Source organism: Pezoporus flaviventris, unplaced genomic scaffold (genome assembly GCF_033815535.1).
Source record: "Pezoporus flaviventris isolate CSIRO_AGI_PZ_B2104156 unplaced genomic scaffold, CSIRO_AGI_Pfla_v1 ptg000029l, whole genome shotgun sequence".
In the NCBI taxonomy this organism is placed as follows: Eukaryota; Metazoa; Chordata; class Aves; order Psittaciformes; family Psittacidae; genus Pezoporus; species Pezoporus flaviventris.
This window is the reverse complement of record NW_026892577.1, coordinates 7,460,972-7,481,775: the sequence shown is the minus strand read 5'-3', so window position 1 is coordinate 7,481,775 and position 20,804 is coordinate 7,460,972. Positions and strand designations below refer to the sequence as shown.

The window sequence follows — 20,804 nt, the reverse complement described above, 5'->3', positions numbered from 1 at the left end:
CGCTCCCCCCTCTTCCCCTCCCCGCACCCCGGGAGCCGCGCAGCCGCCGGCGCTCGCACTCCGCAGGCGCGGCCGGACCGGGCCGCCCCGCCGGGGCGCGGGGGGGGCGGGACGGCGGCGGCGGCCCGTGGGGCGACACAGCAGCGGGGCGGGCGGCGGCGGCAGCGCTAGGACCGCGGCGGCCGCGGGGCTCGCCGGCAGACGGACGGGGGGACAGGCGCGTACGCAGCGCCGCACAGGGAAGCGGCGGCGCGGCGGGGCATGGGGAAGCGCGGCCGGCCGCGGAGGGAGCCGCGGGGCGCAGGGGAGGCCGGCGGGGCCCGGTGCCCCCTCGGGGACATCTGCAACACGAGCCCCGCGGCGGGCATGGACACCTTCCTCTACAACGTGCAGGTGCTGCTGGAGGCCGCCAGCTACCTGGAGCGGATCGAGAAGGAGAATAAAAGTAAGTGTGGGCTTGTGGCCGCGGCCGCGCGTGTGCGTGACCAGCGGAGATGGGGGGGGGGGGGGGGAGTTGGGGGAGGCGGAGAAAGAATAATAGCGCAAAGTTTTGGCTGGGTGCAGGGGACACGGTGACAAAGGGAGCAGGGGCTGGCCTGCACCCCCCGCGGCGGGGGCACGCGTGGGACCCCCCCCGCGACTGTGGAGACCGGGCCCGGGGGGAAAGTTTGGGATGGAGAGCGGAGCGGAGCGGGACGGGGGGGGGGGGGGTATCTCCGCTTGCCGGCGGGAGCGGGCTCGGAGGGGGGACGCGGAGAGGGGACCGCGGGGAGCCGGAGCGGCGGGGGAGGAGGCGGTGACACGTCCCCGCTCCCCCCGCCGGGGCATGGGCAGAGTCACGTAGGCAAGAGGCAGCGCTCGCCAGGTAGCCGGCGGGGAGGGCAGGGCAGGGCGAGCGCCCGGTGCGGGGCGGTGGCCCCGCCGCACCGCCGGCCTCCTGCTCCGCGGGTGCGGTGGGGTGCGCGTAGGCTGCGCCCCTGCGCTTTGGCCCTGCGGAGCGGTGCGCGGAGCGGGGCGAGGGCTGCCGGCGGCACCGCGGGGCAGGAGCGCGGTGCGAACAAAGGGTCCGCCGAGCCTCGCGGCCGTGCGCGCCCGCGGAGCCCCGCGCGCGGAGCGGACACCCGCGGCCCCGCCGCGCCGGCTCCGCCCCCGCGGCCACATGGTTCGCACATGGAGCCGACCCGCCTCGCTCATTGGTGGAAGCCTCCTGGCGGGGCGGAGCCGCTCGGGCCGCTCCACCAATGTACGGCGGCGGGGTCCCCCTTGTGACGTCACGCGTTGCCGAGTGGGGCGCGGAGCAGGGGGTGCGCGGTGGGGGGGGGGATCGAGCCCGTGGTCCCCCGGGTCGCTGTTCCCCCCCGGTGTCACAAGGGATCGTGGATCTCCGGCTCCTCTCCCCCCTGCGCTTCGTCCCTGTTCTCCTCGGGGTTCGGTTCATCTTTAGTCCCTATTATGATTTATTTTCTGGTTATTTTTAAATGATTTTTTTTTATTTTGTTTATTTTCCTCATTCATTTTCCCTTCTGCATTCCCAGTTTTCTTTCCCCCCTTTCCCCCTCCTTTTCATGGAGCATGTGCTGCGTTTTCCTTTCCGTTTAACTTTACAAAGAAATCAGCGAGTCCCCTCACCACACGTCTCCATCGCACACCACCCTCCCCTTGCTGCTCGTCCCCTATGGCACCTACAGGTCCCACTCAGGGGAAGATTGAGGGTGCCCTTGTTCTGCATGCACGCAGCCTTCCAGGGAAAGGGATCCCGCTGCGGAGAAGCGGCTCTGCCGCTAAAGCCGTGGTGGGGATGGTCTGAAAGCCCTTGTTCTCCGCTCGCCCTGAACAAATCCAGGCTGCTTTTCTGCTTTGGGAAGTTGAATTGATATTGGGGTGAGGGGGATTCCCCCGTGCTAATCGCTGTTTCATAATGAATCTGCAAAGCCGTGCAGCTGAGAAGCTGAGCTGCACCGCGGCTGCGAGCAGGGAAGTGACAGGAGTTACAGGAAAACCCGTGTTTGTGTGTGCAGGCAGCAGCACCAACGCTTTGGAAATCAAATGGAAGAACAACGCTTTGGGTTTGTTTTCTTTAAGAGCGCTCTTGTCTTGAAGGGGAGCTGTCACAATCATGGTGGGGTTTCTCTGGAAGGGGGAGATGGAATTTTTCTTGCTGCTGAGGTAGATAATATCTGATGTTTTATACGCTCCATTTATAAATGCAGCATTTTATGCAGCTCCTTGTTTGGAACTGGAAAATGAGCAGGGCAGCAGGATGCAGGGGGTTTTAATTGCTGTATTTTGAAAAGAGGTGTTTGCATCCAAACAGCTCCATTCCGGAGCACTTGTTTTCACTGAAGCTTTCACTAACAATCATCACGGTCGTCGTATTGAAAAGCCTCACTTTTATTAGGCAATTCTGCAAAACCCCTCAATATCTTAATTTGCAATCAGGACATTTTAGATTGAAAAGTCCCATTTAACCAAAGGCTCAACTATTGAACGTGCTGTTCAGAACGTGACCGTCGTAAACCAGGCAGCTTTTACGTGTTGCTCCCAAACAAAGAAAAATGCTGCTGGGATTGGAAAACAATCTCTGAGCGTTACAGGCCCTGTCTAAACTAGGGAATAGCTGCAGGAGCGGAAGGGTTATATCCTAACCTCTATACATGGTCTTACTGGGAAGAGATTTGCATGTGGAGCTCAGGTTATTGCACCGAGAGGATGCTGTGCCCTTCCATCTGCCGGCAGCCTGGCAGGGATGTTGGTAATGCCTGGGCATTCCTTGTTACAGTCTCCAACCTGGCAATTAGCAATAACCCAACCAGCTCAGAAAAGTTTGGTGATGGAGAGACTGTGGCCAAACGCGGTCACTCTCCTGCTTCCTGCAGGATGCCCAGGTCACTTGACCGCGGTGTTACGCAGGGCTGTAAGGAGCTATTTTGGTGTTACTCCCAGCAGGAAGGTAAGTGGCTGAGTCACAGCCCGGTTGGGCGAGGTGCTTACACGTAGGGGAATGACAGTACCCTGCCCCAAGGAAACCCAGTCAAAAACAGAGGAAACAGGGAGATGTTTGTGTCCTCATGGCCAGGACGGGGGATGGGCTGGGTGAAGCACTAGGATGTTGGATGGGATCGGCATCACAGCTGTGTGGGAGCCAAAGGCAGCAATTTAAGGAAGGGCTGTTATGGCTGGGTGAGCTCCAGAGGTTTTCCTGGTTGTTTTACACGGTTTCTAATAAACCACACTCAGCATCCGCATCTGTTCTTCCAAGCCTTTGGTGGCTGTGCCAGGTTATCTACCTTTTTAACACTGTCTCAGGCAGGAGTGGATCCTGTTTGGTAGACAGGCAGGGACAGCCCTGTCTCTTGTGGATCCCAGCTCTTAGATATTCCCAAGTGTGCATGTCATACCTTATGGTGTTTGAGGAGCTGCAGTGAGCCTCCAAAACCCACCAGTTTCCCATCTCTGCCTGCAGGTCAGTGGGGTGAGATGGGTGCTGGAGCCTTCCATATCTAGGGCAGAACTGTCAGTTAAGTTTCCTACCTGCTTGGTGCCTAGGAAGAAATGAGGAGATGATTTTTTTACATTTATAGGTCCCACATCCCATCATCATGGTTTCAAATAATAGCAGAGGGCTCATGGGTTGTGCTGGATGACTCAGGACCACAGGGCTGAGAGCCACGGAGCAGAGTAGGGTGTACCGTCAGGGCTATGGCAGGGGGAGAATATTCTTCGGAAGTGCCCCTTTGGCACCAGCAGTGAAACCACCCATGTAGTATTCACTTACCTTAAAAATATACTGGAGTAGAAATTATTTGTATTGCAGTGTTTGTATTACAGTACTGTTATCAGACTGCTTGAGTAAACTGGAGTATTTTAGCTACTGAAATATAACTCAGTTATTTTTCCAGTTGAGCCTCTGGAAGTGAACAATGGTGCTGCCTTCCTGCTTGCTGCAGTTCTCACGGCGAGACCACAAAACCCAATCCCAACACACCTTGCTAACTGACATGTACAGGTTTCCAAATGACCTGTTTCTAGAAATTTAAGCTTGGTATCTAAGGAATAGAAATGTCACATGAAAAAAAAAATTACAGTGGTTGTTTTCAGCAATGGAAGTTGTGCTGGGGGCAGCTCCGTTGGTGTATCTGTAACCTCTGTAAATGCCACCTCATGAATAAGCATAGCTGGGAATTCATAGCAGCTGAAATGCTGGAGTTTGGAAGATGTTTTTAGAGGGACCTGGAATAAACTCAGCTGAGGTTTAGTATGTGCCAAGCATCCCTTTTGTGTGTGCGGACTCATGCTTTTGACAGTAGGAGTTGAGTAAACATGTGACAAACTCTTGGGATGGGATGACTTATCTGTAATAGACATGGTATGTAATATATACTGATCTCACTGCAGATACAGACCGATGTTGCCATATCCTCTTCTAAAAGCATGAAGGCAGGCAAGCCACTGTAACAGAGGTGTCCTTATTCACAAGTCTAGAAGAGGTCTGCACGCATGGGACAGTGAACTTTGGCCTCTCACAGAAGATAGCTACATCTTCTTTTAGTGCTGGCTATGTTTATTGACCTTCTGACCAGGAATAAGAAATGGGTGACCTTAGATTTGTCCTTTGCTCCTGAATAATCCTCTCTGAAGGAGAGAAAAACTGAGCCTTGGGGATGAGTCAACAGTATCTTCATCATGAGGCTCTTTCTGTTGTTTGCATGCTGCTTGGGGTCTTTTTTTGACAAGCTAAAGTAAAGAAATATCAGAAACCTATAATTAGCAGAGGGGAGAAAGAGCCGAGACTGCATTCGGCCTGTGTGCAGAGCTCCCATTGAATCAATGAGAGCTGAACACATGGTTCAAGGTCAGTATAGATGGTCTTGGGTCTTACAGTGATATGATATATGGAGCAGTCCAGGGCTCCTTTATTTATATATTTTCCACCCAGGTCACAATAAACCCCTTTCATTCCTCCTGGTTTGTGACCTGGCTGCAGTGATTCATGTGTTAGCCACATCCAGGTTGGGTTATTTTGACTCATGCTGTTTGGACCTCAGCATAAAATTCAGAAGGAAGCCACAGCAGGAGAAATGATAGGGCAGAGGTAAAACCATGGGGCTGTGCCAGGAGCACTACTGAGATCTGATCATATTCCTTGTCAGCAGAGCATCCTGAGAGCTGGCAGAGAAGCACTTCTGCTGTTGGATGAAGTATCCCACCTTCTTATTTAGCTGAAGGACTCCGTCCTCTATATGACGTATTTTTTATTTCCAGGAGGTCCTCTTACTCAATTTTGGATCAGTCAAGTGACTTAACCAAAGTCACAGAGTAAGCAACTGACTGACTCAGGATAAACTGGGGCACGACACAGGTCACAACACGGTCTGGAAACAGCAACACATCTCCCAGAGGAAAGGAGCCGGTAGCCCAAAGGGCCAGTAGACCTGTGGCTTTTACCTTATCGATTGGCAGAGCTCTGTCTTTGAATCAGAGTGAGGTATGCAGCATGTGCTTTATTCCTCTTTAAACTCTTGGATATCCAGGTGGTTTGGCTCTGAAATGCCTGTCCTCACTAGTGGATGGGTTCCAGGCACCAGTGGGAGTGCTGAAAGGGATTATCTGATGCCTTGTGAAAGAATGAGGCTCCTGGATGAGAAATGAGGCCACGTCCTATAGGCTGTGTAGGTCCCTTGTGGAAGGTATTGCAGGCATTGGAAGGGTGTTGAGTAGGTGGGACCTGGGATGTTGTCCAGCCTGCTGCTACAAGTCCGCCGACGCTGAGCTGTTAAAAGTACAAGAGACCTGGTTGTTACAGCGTGTGCTGAAACGTGGGATATTCAGGTATGCCAGAGATGATGTTCCCCTGGCTAGGAAAACAAGGGGTTTATGGGTCTGCTGATCTGGGGAATCAGCGAATCTTTTCACTGCTTTAGGAGCAGCAGAGAATTGTTCCTCCTGAGGATCGTTATTTGCACCTTGCTTGCAGGAGTGTTAGGTGTCAAGGCTTCAGAAGCAATATCAAGTCTTTGCAGGGATTGTGTATAGGTGGGCAAAGGAAGCTCTTACAAATTCCTTTGCCCACCTTTGCCATGTTTATATATCTCCCAGAGAGTGGACAGATTTAGGGATTGGAGGATTTTAGAAAAGGTCAAAGAAGGGGTGGAAAACCACGCAGTTTAGTCAAAGGGATTGCCTTTAATGAAAATAACTTCCACGTTGCAAAGCATTGTGTAATTTCTAAACCTTGTGTCCAAAGCAGAGGGTTGGGCATCTCATTTCGTGAGGTATGTTCCTGTTCCACCTCTAGCTTAGGGTGTTTCTTCATATGAGCAATTACGCTGCTTACACCTCAGTTTCCCTTCCTGCAGAGTGGAAAGAAAAGAGGTAGAGTCACTGCAGGTTTGAGAAGCTTAAAACATTACTTTCTGGAAAGCTCTTAGAAAATTTCCTTGATGGAAGATGCGAGTTTAATGCAAGCGACGGTGATGTTGGTAAAAGACCACATCTGTTCTACTTGATTAAAATAGTACAGCAGCGTTTCAGATGTAAATATTAATTGATTTCTGCACTGCAGATTTCTTCTTGGATATTTAAATTGTTGCTAAGGAGGAGGGAAAGGCTATCAGGGAGATTAACAAATCCATTATTAAGGCTGGAAATGGAGGGCTGCCGAAGTGCCATTTAATAAAATGTAAAAAGCCCCTTTCTAAAGGGCGAAGCAGCAGAACACACAATGAAAGTGAATCACAGCTGCCAGAACGGATGCCAGGCAGCAAGCACTTATAATCAGAAAACTGTACTTACAGATCATTTGGAGCCACTAAATTAAATGATCTCATTCTCCCCTAAAATATTCTTCCCTTAGCCCCTCCCCAGTGTTGCCTGTGGATTGCTCAACCACATTTAAAATGTGACTTTTGGGGCTTTTGGTCAGCAGTTGAATAGCGTTGGGCTCTTCTTGCCATTCACTTTCCACCCACTTTTGTTTCTGTCACATACAACTTTGGCATTTTGCAGGCTGACCTGCCGACATGAGCACTTGGGATGGCAACTGAAAGGTTTAGCAGATGTGCTTGGCTCTGCTTGTCTGCCTCTTTAGGGCTCCTTCCTAGGGAAGATGTCCCACAGCTCACACTCAAATTTGTCTTTGTTTCACACAGATTTTTTCTTCTAATTGTACATTGTTTACTTCAGAAACAAAGACTTGGAAGCCGAGCTGATGTGTGAATGGAAGAGCTAATGCTACATCGTTTCACGTAGAACTGACCCTGCTGTTACTTCATTTCAGGGCTGATTTCATTCACTGTGTGTATTGTGTCCCCCTCCTTCTTACTCTTTCATTTTATGTATAAACTTTGGCGTCAGGAGGCTGACACTTTGATATGCTCCTAAACTTGCTCTCCATTTTCCAGCCGTGGCTTTCCCTGGGTAATCTCTAGAGTGGATTTTCCGAATATGCCATCAGAAAATCTAGTGTCAGTGGATGCTGACAGGAACTTGTCTTGCAGAGATTTGGGGGCTTTGTCATGGGTTTTTTGCGAGGGAGGGTTGGGGGTTAATGTTTAGTATTGCTAATCCTGAGAGGCAAATGGCTCCCTGGTTTTGGAAGCAGGTTAGAGGAAGCATAATTAGAGTCCAGAAATGAACTTGCGGAAGGGTATGCACACCTGCGTCCTTTTCCCTTTGTGAATAATCCAAAACCATACAAGTAAGTCCCTGAAACTGATCAAGTCTGAAACTTTCCATGTGATTGTAACTATCTGCTCTATTGGCAGTTCCCAGCATAGAAAAGAGAGGTGGAGAGAGAAAGAATACTTCCTTCCCTGAGTTCTCCTCCAGACAAAAGCCAATCTTTACAAGAGCTGTAGTCGGCTCAGGGTAGGTACGTGAATGGACGCTGTCCTGCCTGAGTGAGGGCTGGGGCTTGCTTTTCCACAGAGCAGGATGAGGGAGGCATGACCCTGAAGGTGTCCCAGCTTCCTGTACTCTTCAGTGATCCCATCTTAAAAGAAGCAAAACAAATCAACCCTTTGAGATTGGGAGATGAAAAGGGCTGTGTAAGAACTGAATGGTGCTATTATTTTTACCTCCATCAGCTGCAAGCCTGCAGTTTTCTGAGAAAACCTCAGAAATGGTGAATCAGCAAAATGTGTTTAAAGAAAAGTTAGCTACCCTGAATCCATTTTTTTTAGGCCTTCTTAAGTTGAGTGCTGCCAACTCTTGCAACTTCATCACGAGTCTCCCAATACTTTGTGCTTTGCTTAAAGCTCTTGCTATCAGATAGGAACCACTAATTGATAATCTCAGGTTTTCTGGGGGTTTTAAAGTACTTTTCCAGGGTACTTTTTACCCATCATGATGAAGGAATACTTATAAATGTAACCTGTCATAGCCTAAAGGTTCAGACCCATGAAAATAATCCCAATTAGTACTACAAAACAGTCCTTTGAGGGTTTCTAAGTCAGTATCAGTTTGGGATTCAGATTATTACTCTGAACCTTCTGATTCTGATTTTGAATGCTCTCTGATTGGGCCCTTTTTGAGAGTAGATCAAATATTTCAGAGACTGGTATCATACAATTGAATGTTAACAGGTTTTTAAGCTCTATTCCAGCAAACGCTGAAGCTGGTAAAATTTAGAGTTAAATAAGTGGTCTCAAGGGCTTGTGCCTGTATGAAAATCAGGATGTAAATACTTGATTAAGGTGCTGAGAAGAGTGATCAGACTGCAAGGTATAGGTGTGACAGTATTTGTTAAAATGAGTGGTCACTATTGTTACTTGTTTACGTGCTGCTTCAAATACAGCGAGGTCTGCCCTCTGTGACACCTGGCTATTCTCTCAAAGGGCTGTGTTCACATTAGGAAATGATGTGAGTTCCCAGAGTACCTTCAGTTCCATCTCCACTGGTGAGATGTGGAAAGCCCCCACGCTGTGGCTGCCAGTTTCCTTTTGTAGTCTCCTTGCTTTATTCTTGCCACAGTCCTGGCACTTGAACAGCCCTGGTGTCTGCAAGGGGAAGGATGAAGTGGCTGCAGGTCCCTCCTGCCTCGGAGGCTGTTACCATTTTGGTGAGCATGGAGCTCAGCCTGCACGTGGTGGCCCAGAGGGAAGCTGTGGCATACTCATCACCCCTCCATTTACAGCTGGGTGCGTGGATTCTGAGTGCCGCTGGGTTTGTGCCACTGATGAACCAGTGCTGTGAGCTGGCAGGGAGGGAGGAAGGAAGGATGGGGCAAACCACTGCCACCTCAGGGCCCAGTGAGCACAGCCATCACCTCAGGGTCTGGGTGAGCACAGAGCCATCTCCTCAGGGTCTGGGTGAGCATGGAGCCATCACCTCAGGGTCTGGGTGAGCACAGAGCCATCTCCTCAGGGTCTGGGTGAGCATGGAGCCACCTCTTCAGGGTCTGGGTGAGCATGGAGCCACCACCTCAAGGTCTGGGTGTGCAAGGAGCCATCACCTCAAGGTCTGAGTGAACACGGAGCCGTCACCTCAGGGTCTGGGTGAACATGGAGCCACCACCTCAGGGTCTGGGTGAACATGGAGCCACCACCTCAGGGTCTGGGTGAACATGGAGCCACCACCTCAGGATCTGGATGTCCATGGAGCCACCACCTCAGGGTCTGGTTGCACAGGGAGCCACCACCTCAGGGTCTGGGTGAACATGGAGCCACCACCTCAGGGTCTGGGTGAACATGGAGCCACCACCTCAGGGTCTGGTTGCACAGGGAGCCACCACCTCAGGGTCTGGTTGCACAGGGAGCCACCACCTCAGGGTCTGGGTGAGCATGGAGCCATCACCTCAGGGTCTGGATGTGCATGGAGCCACCACCTCAGGGTCTGGGTGAGCATGGAGCCATCACCTCAGGGTCTGGATGTGCATGGAGCCACCACCTCAGGGTCTGGTTGCACAGGGAGCCACCACCTCAGGGTCTGGGTGAGCATGGAGCCATCACCTCAGGGTCTGGATGTGCATGGAGCCACCACCTCAGGGTCTGTTCCACCACTACGCCAGGGCCTGGACTGAGGCACAGCCCTCACCTCAGGGTCTGCCTCTGCATGGAACCATCACTGCAGGCATCATGGCACACAGCCATTGGCCCGGGGGAGGGGGGTGCGCTCTGGACCCCCACGCGTGTGTCCGGGTGGGTGTGCGGTGTCCCTGTGTGGGGGCCCCAATGCCGCCACCGTCCCGCGGTGCCCGAACTACATTTCCCAGGCAGCCCCGCGGGCGCGCTCCCGTGAGCGCCGGGCAGAGGTAAACAAAGTGGTGCGGGGCGGGGCGGGGCCAGGGGCTGAGGGGCCGCCCCGGGTGGCTGGGTCCTGGCGGGGCCCGACGTGGGGTGAACCGGGGGCTGGGCCGGGCGGCAGGACGGGTGTGGGGCAGGAGTAGCAGTTGCCTCCGCCGGGAGGAGGATCCCGCTCCTTCCTCCGGCATTTCCTCACGCGTTCCCTTGCCACCTCCGTGCGCCCATCCCAGGAGAGCCGCCCCCCCCCCGGCCGGTACGGAGAGGGCTGTCGGTGTGAGGAGGCCCGGGGGCTGGGGAGAGACGGCGATCCCGCGGTGCACCCCCCCGCTGCCGCCCCCGTTTCCAGCGAGGGGGCGGAGGGGGGCCCGGCGCTGCGGAGTGCCATGGAGCAGGTCCAGATGATCAACATCCAACGGCTGCTGGAGGCGGCCGAGTATCTGGAGCGGAGGGAGAGAGGTAATGGGGGGAAGGAGGGGTGCTGGGATAACAGCCGTGGTAATGGGGGAAGCGGGGTCGGGGTCAGAAATCCCTGTCGGAGGTGTGAGAAGGGGATCAGAGCAAGTGTGTGCTGGAGGAAGTAAACCCCATCAGCGAGGGGTTTGATGAGGGACAGGACTGACCCGCCCTCCTGGAGGTGGTGGCTGAGGTGGAAGGGAGAGAGGGGGAGGTTGCGGCGGATGGAAGGAAAAGTGGTGTTTGGTGTCAGTTTCCCACCAGGGTGGTGGTGGGTGGCTCTGGCTTTGCGGAGACAGCGATGGCATGATGAAATGTGCCTGGTTTGCCCAGTTCAGATAGCTCAGACAGGAGCAGAGACGAGGTGCTCTCTGGGCTGTCCTGTTTTGATGTTTTCAGGTGTTTTAAGTGGCGTGGTCCTTCCTCCAAGGTTGGCAGGGCCTGTGTATTCCCCTTCCTCTTTTCTGCACCTCCCAGTCCGCTTCCTTGTGAATACATCATCAGTCATCTCCCTGAGCTGGTGTGGCTAAGGGCCTCCCCAGCCTGGCTGATGGGGCAGTGATGAGGCCTGCCTGCTGCTGACTGCTGTTTTTTTCCTCTATCTTTTGGTTAATAACCTTTTTTTTTATGCCCTGCCTGTTGATTCTCATGCAGAGTGCGAACATGGCTATGCCTCAGCCTTCCCCTCTGTTCCAAGTCCTGGACTACAAGACCCAAAGCCCACGCGGAGGCTGAGCCGGGCAAGAAAACACAGCGGCAGTGGCAGCAATGCAAGTCTTGCCAACAGGTATGATGTGGGCAGGAACACGTGGGATGCAGGGATGATGGAGCTGGAGAAGAAAGCTGGAGGCAGAGGAGAGAAACTTACCCTGTGGGGAAAGGGGGAAGAATCTGAGGGGGGGTTCAGAGCTGGGAGACACAAATACGGTGTCCATTCTAGGTCTGTGGCACTGAGAGCAGAGGGGACACGGGGGAGCTGTATCTGAAGTGGCACTGCTAGCTGTCTGTGCCAAGACCCAGATGCTGCAGAGGGAAAGGGAATAGGGAGATCTGTTCATAGGGCTGAGGGAGGAGGTAGGCAGTAGCTACACCCATTATATACAGCTGATGTCTTCCCAACACAGAAGTCACTGCTTTTAAGGGATAGTATGTGTGCAGCCTGGGTGCTCTGGGATTGTAATGACAGGCGTGATTTGAAGCAAGGAAATGATATTTTGAAATGGATCCCCTACAACAAACGGGAGAGAGGGAGATGACTGGCTGCTATGTACAGCATGTTAAAAATTCAGTTCAGGAAAACGAAGCTGTCTTTCACTGTGCCTTTCAGGGCAGTGGGGTTTCCCAGCTTTCTGACTGCTGGGTAATTGTAGAACTCCATGTTTTGACAGTTCTCTTATACGGCATTTCTTGGTTTCTTAAATCTTGAAGAGACAACAGGGTTAAGCCTGTCACTTGGTGCTGTGATAGAATCTGCCTCTCCCCTCTTTTTCCTGTTCCTTTTGTTTTCTTTCACTTTGTTCTGTAGGATTGTTCAGAGCTTGTTGAGACCTTCTGGGATAGAGAAACTTCAGAAGCAGAAAGTATAATTTTGAAAATGTAATTGCAAGCTTGCTTTTGCTGCAGCAGGGCTTGTGCAATCCATAAAGTAGTGGCAGGTGGCTCAGGTGATTAAAGCTTTCTTAAGGCCATTGGGAAGTGCCTGTGAAGGCCTAAGGGAAAGGTGCCTTTGCTTGCAGTGATTCTGCTTCGGCAGCATTTGATAATAAAGGTTCTTTGAAGTGATGTTAGGACACCTTGCTGTGGGGAGGTTTTCTTCATCAGGATCAGCATATCCTGAGCTTTTTGTGTGCTCTGTGTTTATATTTACTTCCATCCTTCATCCAGCCTCTCCTGATCTCAGAACAGCTGTAGTCATTTACTTTTTCCCATGACCCAAAGTCCCGAATCCCAGTGACTTTGTATTGGGGAATTCTGGCAAATGCTGAATTGAGATACGCATTTTTCCCCTCTAGGTTTCTCGCGTACTATTTTTCCATCCCACACCTCTTTCTCTCAAAGGCCTTTGTCATGGCAACCTGCCCTTCTCCAGAGGGGGCTGGAAGCACATCCCCCTCAGGAGCTCCTTAGCACGGAATCCAGCAGCCTGTAGGCTGGAGAGGGGTGCAGAACACTCCCTGTCCCTGGGGTCTGGGTGCTCTCATGGGGCACCTTTCTGTGCTGAGACCAGCCCACTGGGCTAACAGTGCTGAATATATTGATGTGGGGGGAATGGCAAGAGAAGCAGAAAAGATACTTTCTAGTGTTACTTAAAACTGTCATTATTCAAGGAATACTGAGGCCAAATAGATTATTTGGAGTGAGATTGTTACCCAGTGTGGTGCCTCCCATGCTTGTTTCTGCCTCAGGGAGTGACAAATGCCAGGTCTCCTCCAGACAGAGACCAGAGTGGGTCTTTTGGGGAGCTCAGATCTTATAGGCACAGTTGGAAATGGAAGTTTCTTTTAGCACAAGTCGTAGCAGCTTGCACTTGCTGTAGGAGATGGCAGGCCTTCCAGATGGCTGCAGTGCTGGGAAGTGACAACTGTGAAGTTCAGGGTGCCTCCAAATTCACTGCAGTGTGTTTTGTGTGACGCTGAGTATAGCATCAGCCTTGTTTAAGGAAGGCTCTGTATCATCCCTTCCTGTTAAAATCAAAGGGACAATTCAGTAAGTTCTGTCTAGTGGAGTTTGAATGGACTTTGAATTAAACATCAAGCCTTGATGAGGGGTAAAACATTTCATGTGTGGACATGAATTGCTTTTGTCTAAAAATGTTTAATTTTGAGCATAATAGAGAAATCATGCATTTAGGTCTTGTGCAGATCTTGTCATTTAAAGGCCTCCTGTAAAAATGTCTCTTAAGCAACCTTGCAAAGCACGGTTGTTTTCTTTTTCTTCTTTACTTATACATTTTTAGAAGTCAACATGTATGCATTGCTGTTGGTCTTTAGTGAACCAAATAATCCATGATTATGTGGTTCAGCATATTTATGGAGCCTGGATGCTGTGTAATTCATACTTTAAATTGAAGTATTTCCCTTCAGGATTTGCAGCCCAGACATGGGCTCTATGCTGTCATGTCACGAGCACCCAGAGAAGTTCTGAGGAGCAGGCAGCCCAGCTCTTGATGGCAGTGGCAGAACAAGTCTTATAGAACTGTGATGGTCTCCCAGTCCCAGCAAAATAGTTCTATTTTCTACCCTGAACAGGGGTGTGCAGATAAGAGGGAAAACATTGCTTCAGTATTTCTCATTTTCATGATGCATTTTTAAGGAGGATATCTTATCTCAGTCATGCAGCTGGCAGCAGATACGATGCAGAGGGCTTCCCCTCTGCAATCCTCAGGACATTATCTGTAGGGATGTGCAGTGTTTTACATGGGTATTTTAAAGACCTCATGTTGCAATCTGAGGGTTAAAACCTAACTATATTTAAAACTATGCAGTCCTGTTTTAATCAGGGGTATTTAGGTACTGAAACTGACCCACCTGCAAAAATATGTGGAGAATTGCAGTCTTTGTGGCCTGGAGTTCATAAGAAACACAGGAAACTTTTTGTTTTAAATGCCATATAACACACAACTAAAAGCAAAACCCCAAGCAGCTCAGTTAGCCAAATTTCATTCAATTAGCATTTAATTTTGCCTCTTTTTTCGTTTGCTCTTGACAAAAATGTCTTCTGTTATTTTGGACTGGGATGAAAAATGAACAGAGATTTATTCGAACATACAGGATTTAATGTTCAGTCCTTCTGAAGACATGTGTGGGGCAGAAGCTGAGCTCTGTAAACTTCCTGGAGAAGTGAAGTAGCCCATGCTGGGAGTACAGTTCTGTGGGCACATGACATCAATGTCACTGGAAGCTGCTCTTAGGGACCCTCCATGTGCAGTTCTAAATAGACCCAGTGATTTGAAAGGTTCATTATAGTTAGTTAGGATTAGACTGGTTTGATATTTATACATTTTGGAAAATAATTGAGAAGATTTTTAAATCAATTTAAATCGTCGTGTCAGCAGGAAATAAAATGAACAGCAGGGATGCAAAATGATTCCCTCCCCCCCCCTTCATACAGTCAGTTTAATGAAGTTATAATTTATAACAGAATCTGAAATTACATTGCAATATTAGATTGTCCTTTGTGTTTGTTTTTATTTAGCCTCTCAGGCATTTAGAAAAGCCTGTTAGTTTTTGGCCTGATCCTGGGGAAATGCCAAGCACCCCCCCAACAGCATTAGGAGCCCTCAGCTCTCCCAGGAGGCCTGTGTTGTTAAGGGCACTCAAAGAATCTGTTGCTCAGTTCCACGGGTGAGGGTTTGATCTCTGTCCAGTTTCTTTTTCCTTTCACTTTCCTCTCTTCCCATTATCCTCCCTTGTGTTTGAGGCTACTACCCAAAGGCCTTTCAGACAACTACAGCCCAGTAGCAGGTTGGAAGCAGCAGCTGTAATGGGTATGGTAAGGCATTTTGGACACGGTGTCTTGCACATTTGGGTGTCTGGGTTTCTCTGCTCTTCTGGCTATTCTAGTGATGCAGCTCATTTTCTCTGTCGTTGCACTCTCTTCTGCTACATCTGAAACTTTTTTTACACGCTTCTAAATCCCATCACTTGGTTTTGTGCTTAATCTTCTCTGTAGCCCTCCACTCTCATAACCTTTGAAGCTGTTTTTTGAGGGTAGGAGTGGGCTTTAAGCTTAATTTGCTCGCAGTGTCCCTGAGCAAGGATTGAGGGGGCAGATAGGTTTGCATTAGGTGCCTCGTGATGGCTTCACGTGCCACAGGCTCACTAACAAGGGTGCAGAAGCTGAGAGGATGTAGCGTGTGTCGCTCGCTGCAAGTCAGCCTTGGCTGGCTGGTGCATGAGAAAACCTGATTTCCCAGAGCAGCAGTTCTGTACAGCTGTACCTCATTGTGCAGAGGAGGAGTAAGGGGGTTGCTGAGCACTTGCTTAAGCATGGTTTTAAATATATCTTTTCTGTCAGAGGAGGTTCCCTGCCCCCCCATTGCTCTGATGGCTGAGTACCTGCCAATTCTCAGTCCTTCCTACAGCCTCTGGGGTTAGGACAGTGCTGATTTCACTGGGGGAGAGGAGGCGCAGGGGGCTGAGTGTCTCTTGTGTCAGAGATTCCTGAAGAAGCGAATCGCTCTGTCAGCCCCTGTTCGTCTACTGTTCTGCACAAAGCCCCTTGCCCCTTTCTTCCCATCCCAGAGATCTGGTCTCTGAGGCTTTTTGTTGGCAGCTTTGCTGCTTCCTTCTCTATATCAGTTGTTATTTGTTTCTGGGTGATACTTGGTTTATTTGCTGGTGAGTGCTTTTATTTTTTTTTTCAACCACTTGCACTCATACTGGATCACACCTTACTGCACAGCTATTGGGAGCTGAGTTTTGTCTCGTTGTGTGTAGGTGGGTTAGAATCTGACCCTTGTGTAATATGCTCGGAATAGAGACTGCTTTCTGTCTCAAGTCTTGTAGTGCCAGGGAGCTTTATTGATGGCTCAGGACTTGGCTTTGCTTCATGGAGTACAAATCCACATGTGTAAACCAGAGAAGGGATGAGATTTGCTGTGCCATGTTTTGACTTATGCCACATTTTGATAAATGTAAGAACAATGGGATTACTATGTGGAATCTTCATGCTGCTGTTGAAATTTTGGCTAGACAGAGTTGGAGATGGGATCTTATCTTCCAGAAGAGAGCAATATATGAATATGCTACTTAATTTTTCAAGAAAGGCAAACTGGACATGGTTGAGCTGTTAAGGATTGAATCCCACTGTCCTGCAGGTTTGTACTGGAATACAGTTGATCAGAGCAGGTTGGCAGGTAGGGCAGCAACTCAACACTGTTCAGCCTCTGCACATCCCATCTGCCCATTTGATATAATTTGCCCCAGTGCAATTTGCAAGTGTAGACAAGCAAGTCATAGTGATGCTGGAGTTTCTGTACCTGCTGGCAATAAGTTGTGCCTTTCCTTGTCTCTGCTGATCTACATCAGAAGCTGAGATCCTGCCAACAATTTGGGAAGAAAAAAGTACCTCATGGAGGTGAGGTTTTGTATGCAGCATCTTCTCAGTGGTACCTGGCTTTGCAGTACAACTGGCAGCTTACCAGACAAAATACAAAAAGTGAGGGTGAACCTAGCAAATGGCATGAGAAGCATAAACCCCATGCCCTGGAGAGGAATGCGGCCTCCAGAAGTGCTGGGGCTGATGTAGCAGTTTCTGTGGGGGATCCCACTGTGTTCCCTTTTGTTACCTTCTTTATTTTATAGCCCTCCAAGAAAGATAATCCTGCAGAGCTGCAGTTCCTGCTTTCTTTTGTGTATTAGCACCATAGCCATCCATAGGGAGATCTGCATGGCAGGGAGTCTATGCAAATCCCATGATTCTGGGATGAATTTATACTTTGATACCTTCAGCAGGTGTAAAATGTAATTTGTGGTCTCTTTAGACTGTCTGAATTGTGCCTTTGTATAAACTAGAAGCAAGCCCAGCTGTCGATGTTGATGTGACTTAGCTGTAACTCACCACTGCAGCATCACTGTGCTGTGAATTGTCACCTTGTATGACTGAAGGGTCTTGATCCCTTTGTCCTCCCAGATTTGGGGGCCTTCTCTCCAGGAGCATGATGTTTTGCAGCAGTGGGACTGTTAGTCAGGGCTCTTGCTTTACATGTTGCAGCACTCTACCCAGATAGAGCTGTGCTGCAGCTGATGTGGGCTGGTTTGCATCACTGCTAGCAGTGCTGATGCAGTGACAAGAAACTTCAGGTTTTAGTTCTTCAGTTGTTAGCCCCAGCTCCCAGAGAGATTTGGTGCTCTGGGATGGTGGGGAGGATATTTGGGCTAAACCCGGTCATCTGTTCCTTGAATTCCCTCATTTTCTCTCCCCATTATATTCAGTGTATAGTCAGTTCTCTGGTTTAAGTAGTATTCCTTGTTTGTCAGGTGTTCTGTTGGTTGCATCTTCCACTCTGAGCATGTTTGTATCTTCTCTGTGTAATGCCTCATCCACAACATCTGCAGGGTTTTATCCTTCATGCTTTTGTTTAACCTGACCTCACCCGCTACTTGACAGTGTATTATTGGTTGTCAGCTGTATGTTTCCTTCTGTTCCCCTGTTTGTAGGTAAGACTGACTCTTTCCTTTCTTGCTCCTGGTTGAGCTTTTAAATCCATTTCTCTTTCTGACCCAACCACACCAGTTGGTGTCATGCTGCTGAGTTAATTGTCTTGCTCATTGGAGTTCCTGCTGTTGATCAGCTCCTCATCCCTCCTGACAAACGTCTGTCCAAATTCAAAGACTGACTGCTGTTTGTTCTCCTCTTGGGAGTGTTAGCTCCTACTGCCTACCCCTTTTGAACCAACAAAGATAGGATTTGGTTTTGTTGACTTATTTTGGGCTCTCTTGATCAGAGGCAGTGCACTTGGCTGGCCTTTGCCTGCATCTCTTCTCTATGAGACACTGCCTTGTTGATCAGCTCAGAGGGAACAGGCCTGCTTTTTCCATCGTGCTGGATATATTCCCATCTCTTATTTCTGTGCTCCCTACTGTACTTCCATTCTCTGATATAAAAGGGATTTCACTTCAGTTCTGTTGCTATATGAATCCAGTTTGAAGTAGCCTAGATGATTTCCAACATTATCTCAATTACTTGTTTATACTTTCCTGCTTGCTCCTGTGATGTGAACTGAGAGCAGTTCTTTTGCCTCAGTTTTGATTAAAGTTCCTCTGGATAAAATGGTCGATTATTTTCTGAACTCTTCTCATTTATCTCTTTTCATCTGTTACACCATCAAGAAGGGAAAACTTATGCGAAGGAACAGAAGACATTGAGATTGTTGTTGAGACTATTACTCCAGTGGTCATTGCCCAGATGCTTGGGCAGCTGTAAAGCGATGTATAGATGTGGTCAGGTAATATGGCACCAGTTCTGGTTTGCTTTTAACAGTTAGGCTACAAACTGCAACAGTTCATGAACCGCTTCATAAGTAGCATGGCCATCTGGGAACAGTGGGAGGTAGCCACCTCACTGCCATCATGTTAGTTGCTGCTGTTTGTGAGCCAGAGCTGTAAGAACAGAAGAAATTGGAGTTCTTCCACTTTTCTCAGCCTTCCCAGATGCTTGATGAGTATGGCCCTGTTGACAGAATACAACCACAGACATCAGGACATGTGGATTCTTTTCCTCGTTATCTTACAGTCTGTATGAGCTTTTGTGCCTCAGTTTCCTAACGCAATGTATAGCTAACAGTACTGTTGCTGTGTTTTCCTGTTTTCAAGTATATTTGCCCTCCCTTCATCTCCAGGTGCAGTATTGCAGCAATATCATTGTAACATGAGAGATAACTGGCAAGTCTAAATAGAAGTGAAGAAAGTCTGGCCTGGCCCACAGCCATACAAATGCCATCAGTTTCTTTTCAAACAAAGTGCGTTTCAGTCAGGTGGTGTTTACTCAGAAAGCCTTCTTTTCCCCAGTGCATCTGAAGGCAGTTTCTTCAGGTCAGAAGATGCGTATTGCAGAGAAGTACGTGTTCCCCAAACAGACTGCTGCTCCGCAGATGACATTGGTAGGGCTATTTCTGGATATGACCATCTTCCTTGAAAGGGTAATGTAATGTGTGGGAAGAAGCATGGTATAGGGCAGAGGGCTGGCATGCTGGGCCCTTGGATCGTTTCCCAAGTCTGCTGCCGAAAGGCTGCAAGATCTGGGCACGTCAGATGACCTACATGGGTCCTACCATCTGTACATTACATGGCTTCCACCATCTGTACATTGGGGTAATGCACACAATTTTCTAATCCTGTTTTCAGGAAGCAGAATCAGTGGTTTGGAGCTTGTGGCTGTTTGAAAGAAGATGAGACTTAGGATCCTATGTTTTCTAGGTAGATTTGAAAATTGACTTCTGTGTCTTTATTCTCTCCTGTGAGTTACTGTGATCTCTCTGCCATGCAGGCACCAGCAGCTGTGATAGTGGTTTTGGTGTGGCCTTGGAAGAGACTGAGTTGCTGACCATGCAGTGAGACTTGTGGAGCCTGCTGGAAGTCAGCGGGCAGGGACTGCATAGAGCTTCCTGCAGCATCAGGTCCCACCCTTCTCTGTAATATACTTAAATATTCAACAGAGAAAACTTTCTTAGCAGAGATATTAAGGTGCTAGCAGGGGCTAGATGAAGAGTGTGCCTCATTTAGTTCATTCATGTTGTTTCAAATTACCTGTTTATGATGTTCATGTAAGGATGTTTGTGTAGGGTGGCACTTGGGAGAGACCTGAACAACAGCGCATACCTGACACTAGTGTGAGGAAGTGTCTGTATTTTGCTGTTCTCATTCTGTGCCATGCTCTTCTCTGTTCATGGGGGAGCTTGGAGGTGAAGCCACCTCACCAGGTCGTGAAAAACATGGTTTTGTCAATGTATTAAAAAAAAAAAGCAAATTCAGGAATCTGTCTACAAGAAGTTCAACTCACATCATGGATCATAGACAGGAAGCTTGCTTTGATGAAGGCAAAGAATATACCTTTTCCTGACCTGTAAGAATCTACCTGAATTTGGCCAAGTTCTGAGTCATTATAGAAGATGGCTGCTGCACCTCCAGGGGAGGTGGGGTAGAGTTTCTCTGCTGAAATGGCGAAGATACCTCCCAGAATGAACATACATCAGACTTTGTGTCTGATCTGTGTGCATGAACACCTTCTGGTGTGGTTACTGTGGGCAGGAAGGGAAGGAGGTGGTTTCTGTAGGGCCTTTGCTCACTTGTAACAGAAGCTAGAAGGCAAATGAATAGAGCAGTGAATGGAGCAGCACACTGGAGAGCTTGCCTCACTCTTGGCCTTTGTCAGCAGCCCTGTGTGCATTCAGCAAGTACCTTTTACTCTGACTTGTTATAGGAAACCCACAAATAGTATATTCTTCGTATTGTGATTTTTTTCCTCCAAGAAATGAGCCTGGGATCTGAGCTTTGGAAGTGCTGATGATGCACAGCCACAAGGGTTCACCAGTGGGAGTTGTGCTTTGAACATGTAAAGTGGCCCAGAAAACCAGGCCCTTGGGGGTCTGGAGGCACTCAAAGGGACGAG

General features: G+C 49.4%; 1 protein-coding gene across 2 annotated transcripts in view; it reads left to right on the top strand.

Moving 5' to 3' along the window:
• The first annotated feature begins 246 nt into the window (after window positions 1–246).
• Window positions 247–20,804, top strand: part of MXI1 (MAX interactor 1, dimerization protein) — a 58,067-nt gene continuing 37,509 nt past the window's right edge. Inside the window, exons 1-2 of one of the 2 annotated variants that reach the window (XM_061458793.1) lie at window positions 247–445; window positions 11,349–11,481. In XM_061458793.1, the coding sequence (XP_061314777.1) occupies window positions 262–445; window positions 11,349–11,481 (317 nt within the window). In that variant the 5' untranslated portion in view covers window positions 247–261. Of the gene's footprint in view, window positions 446–10,288; window positions 10,698–11,348; window positions 11,482–20,804 lie in introns of those variants that run through there. The other variant, XM_061458794.1, reaches the window with a different exon arrangement.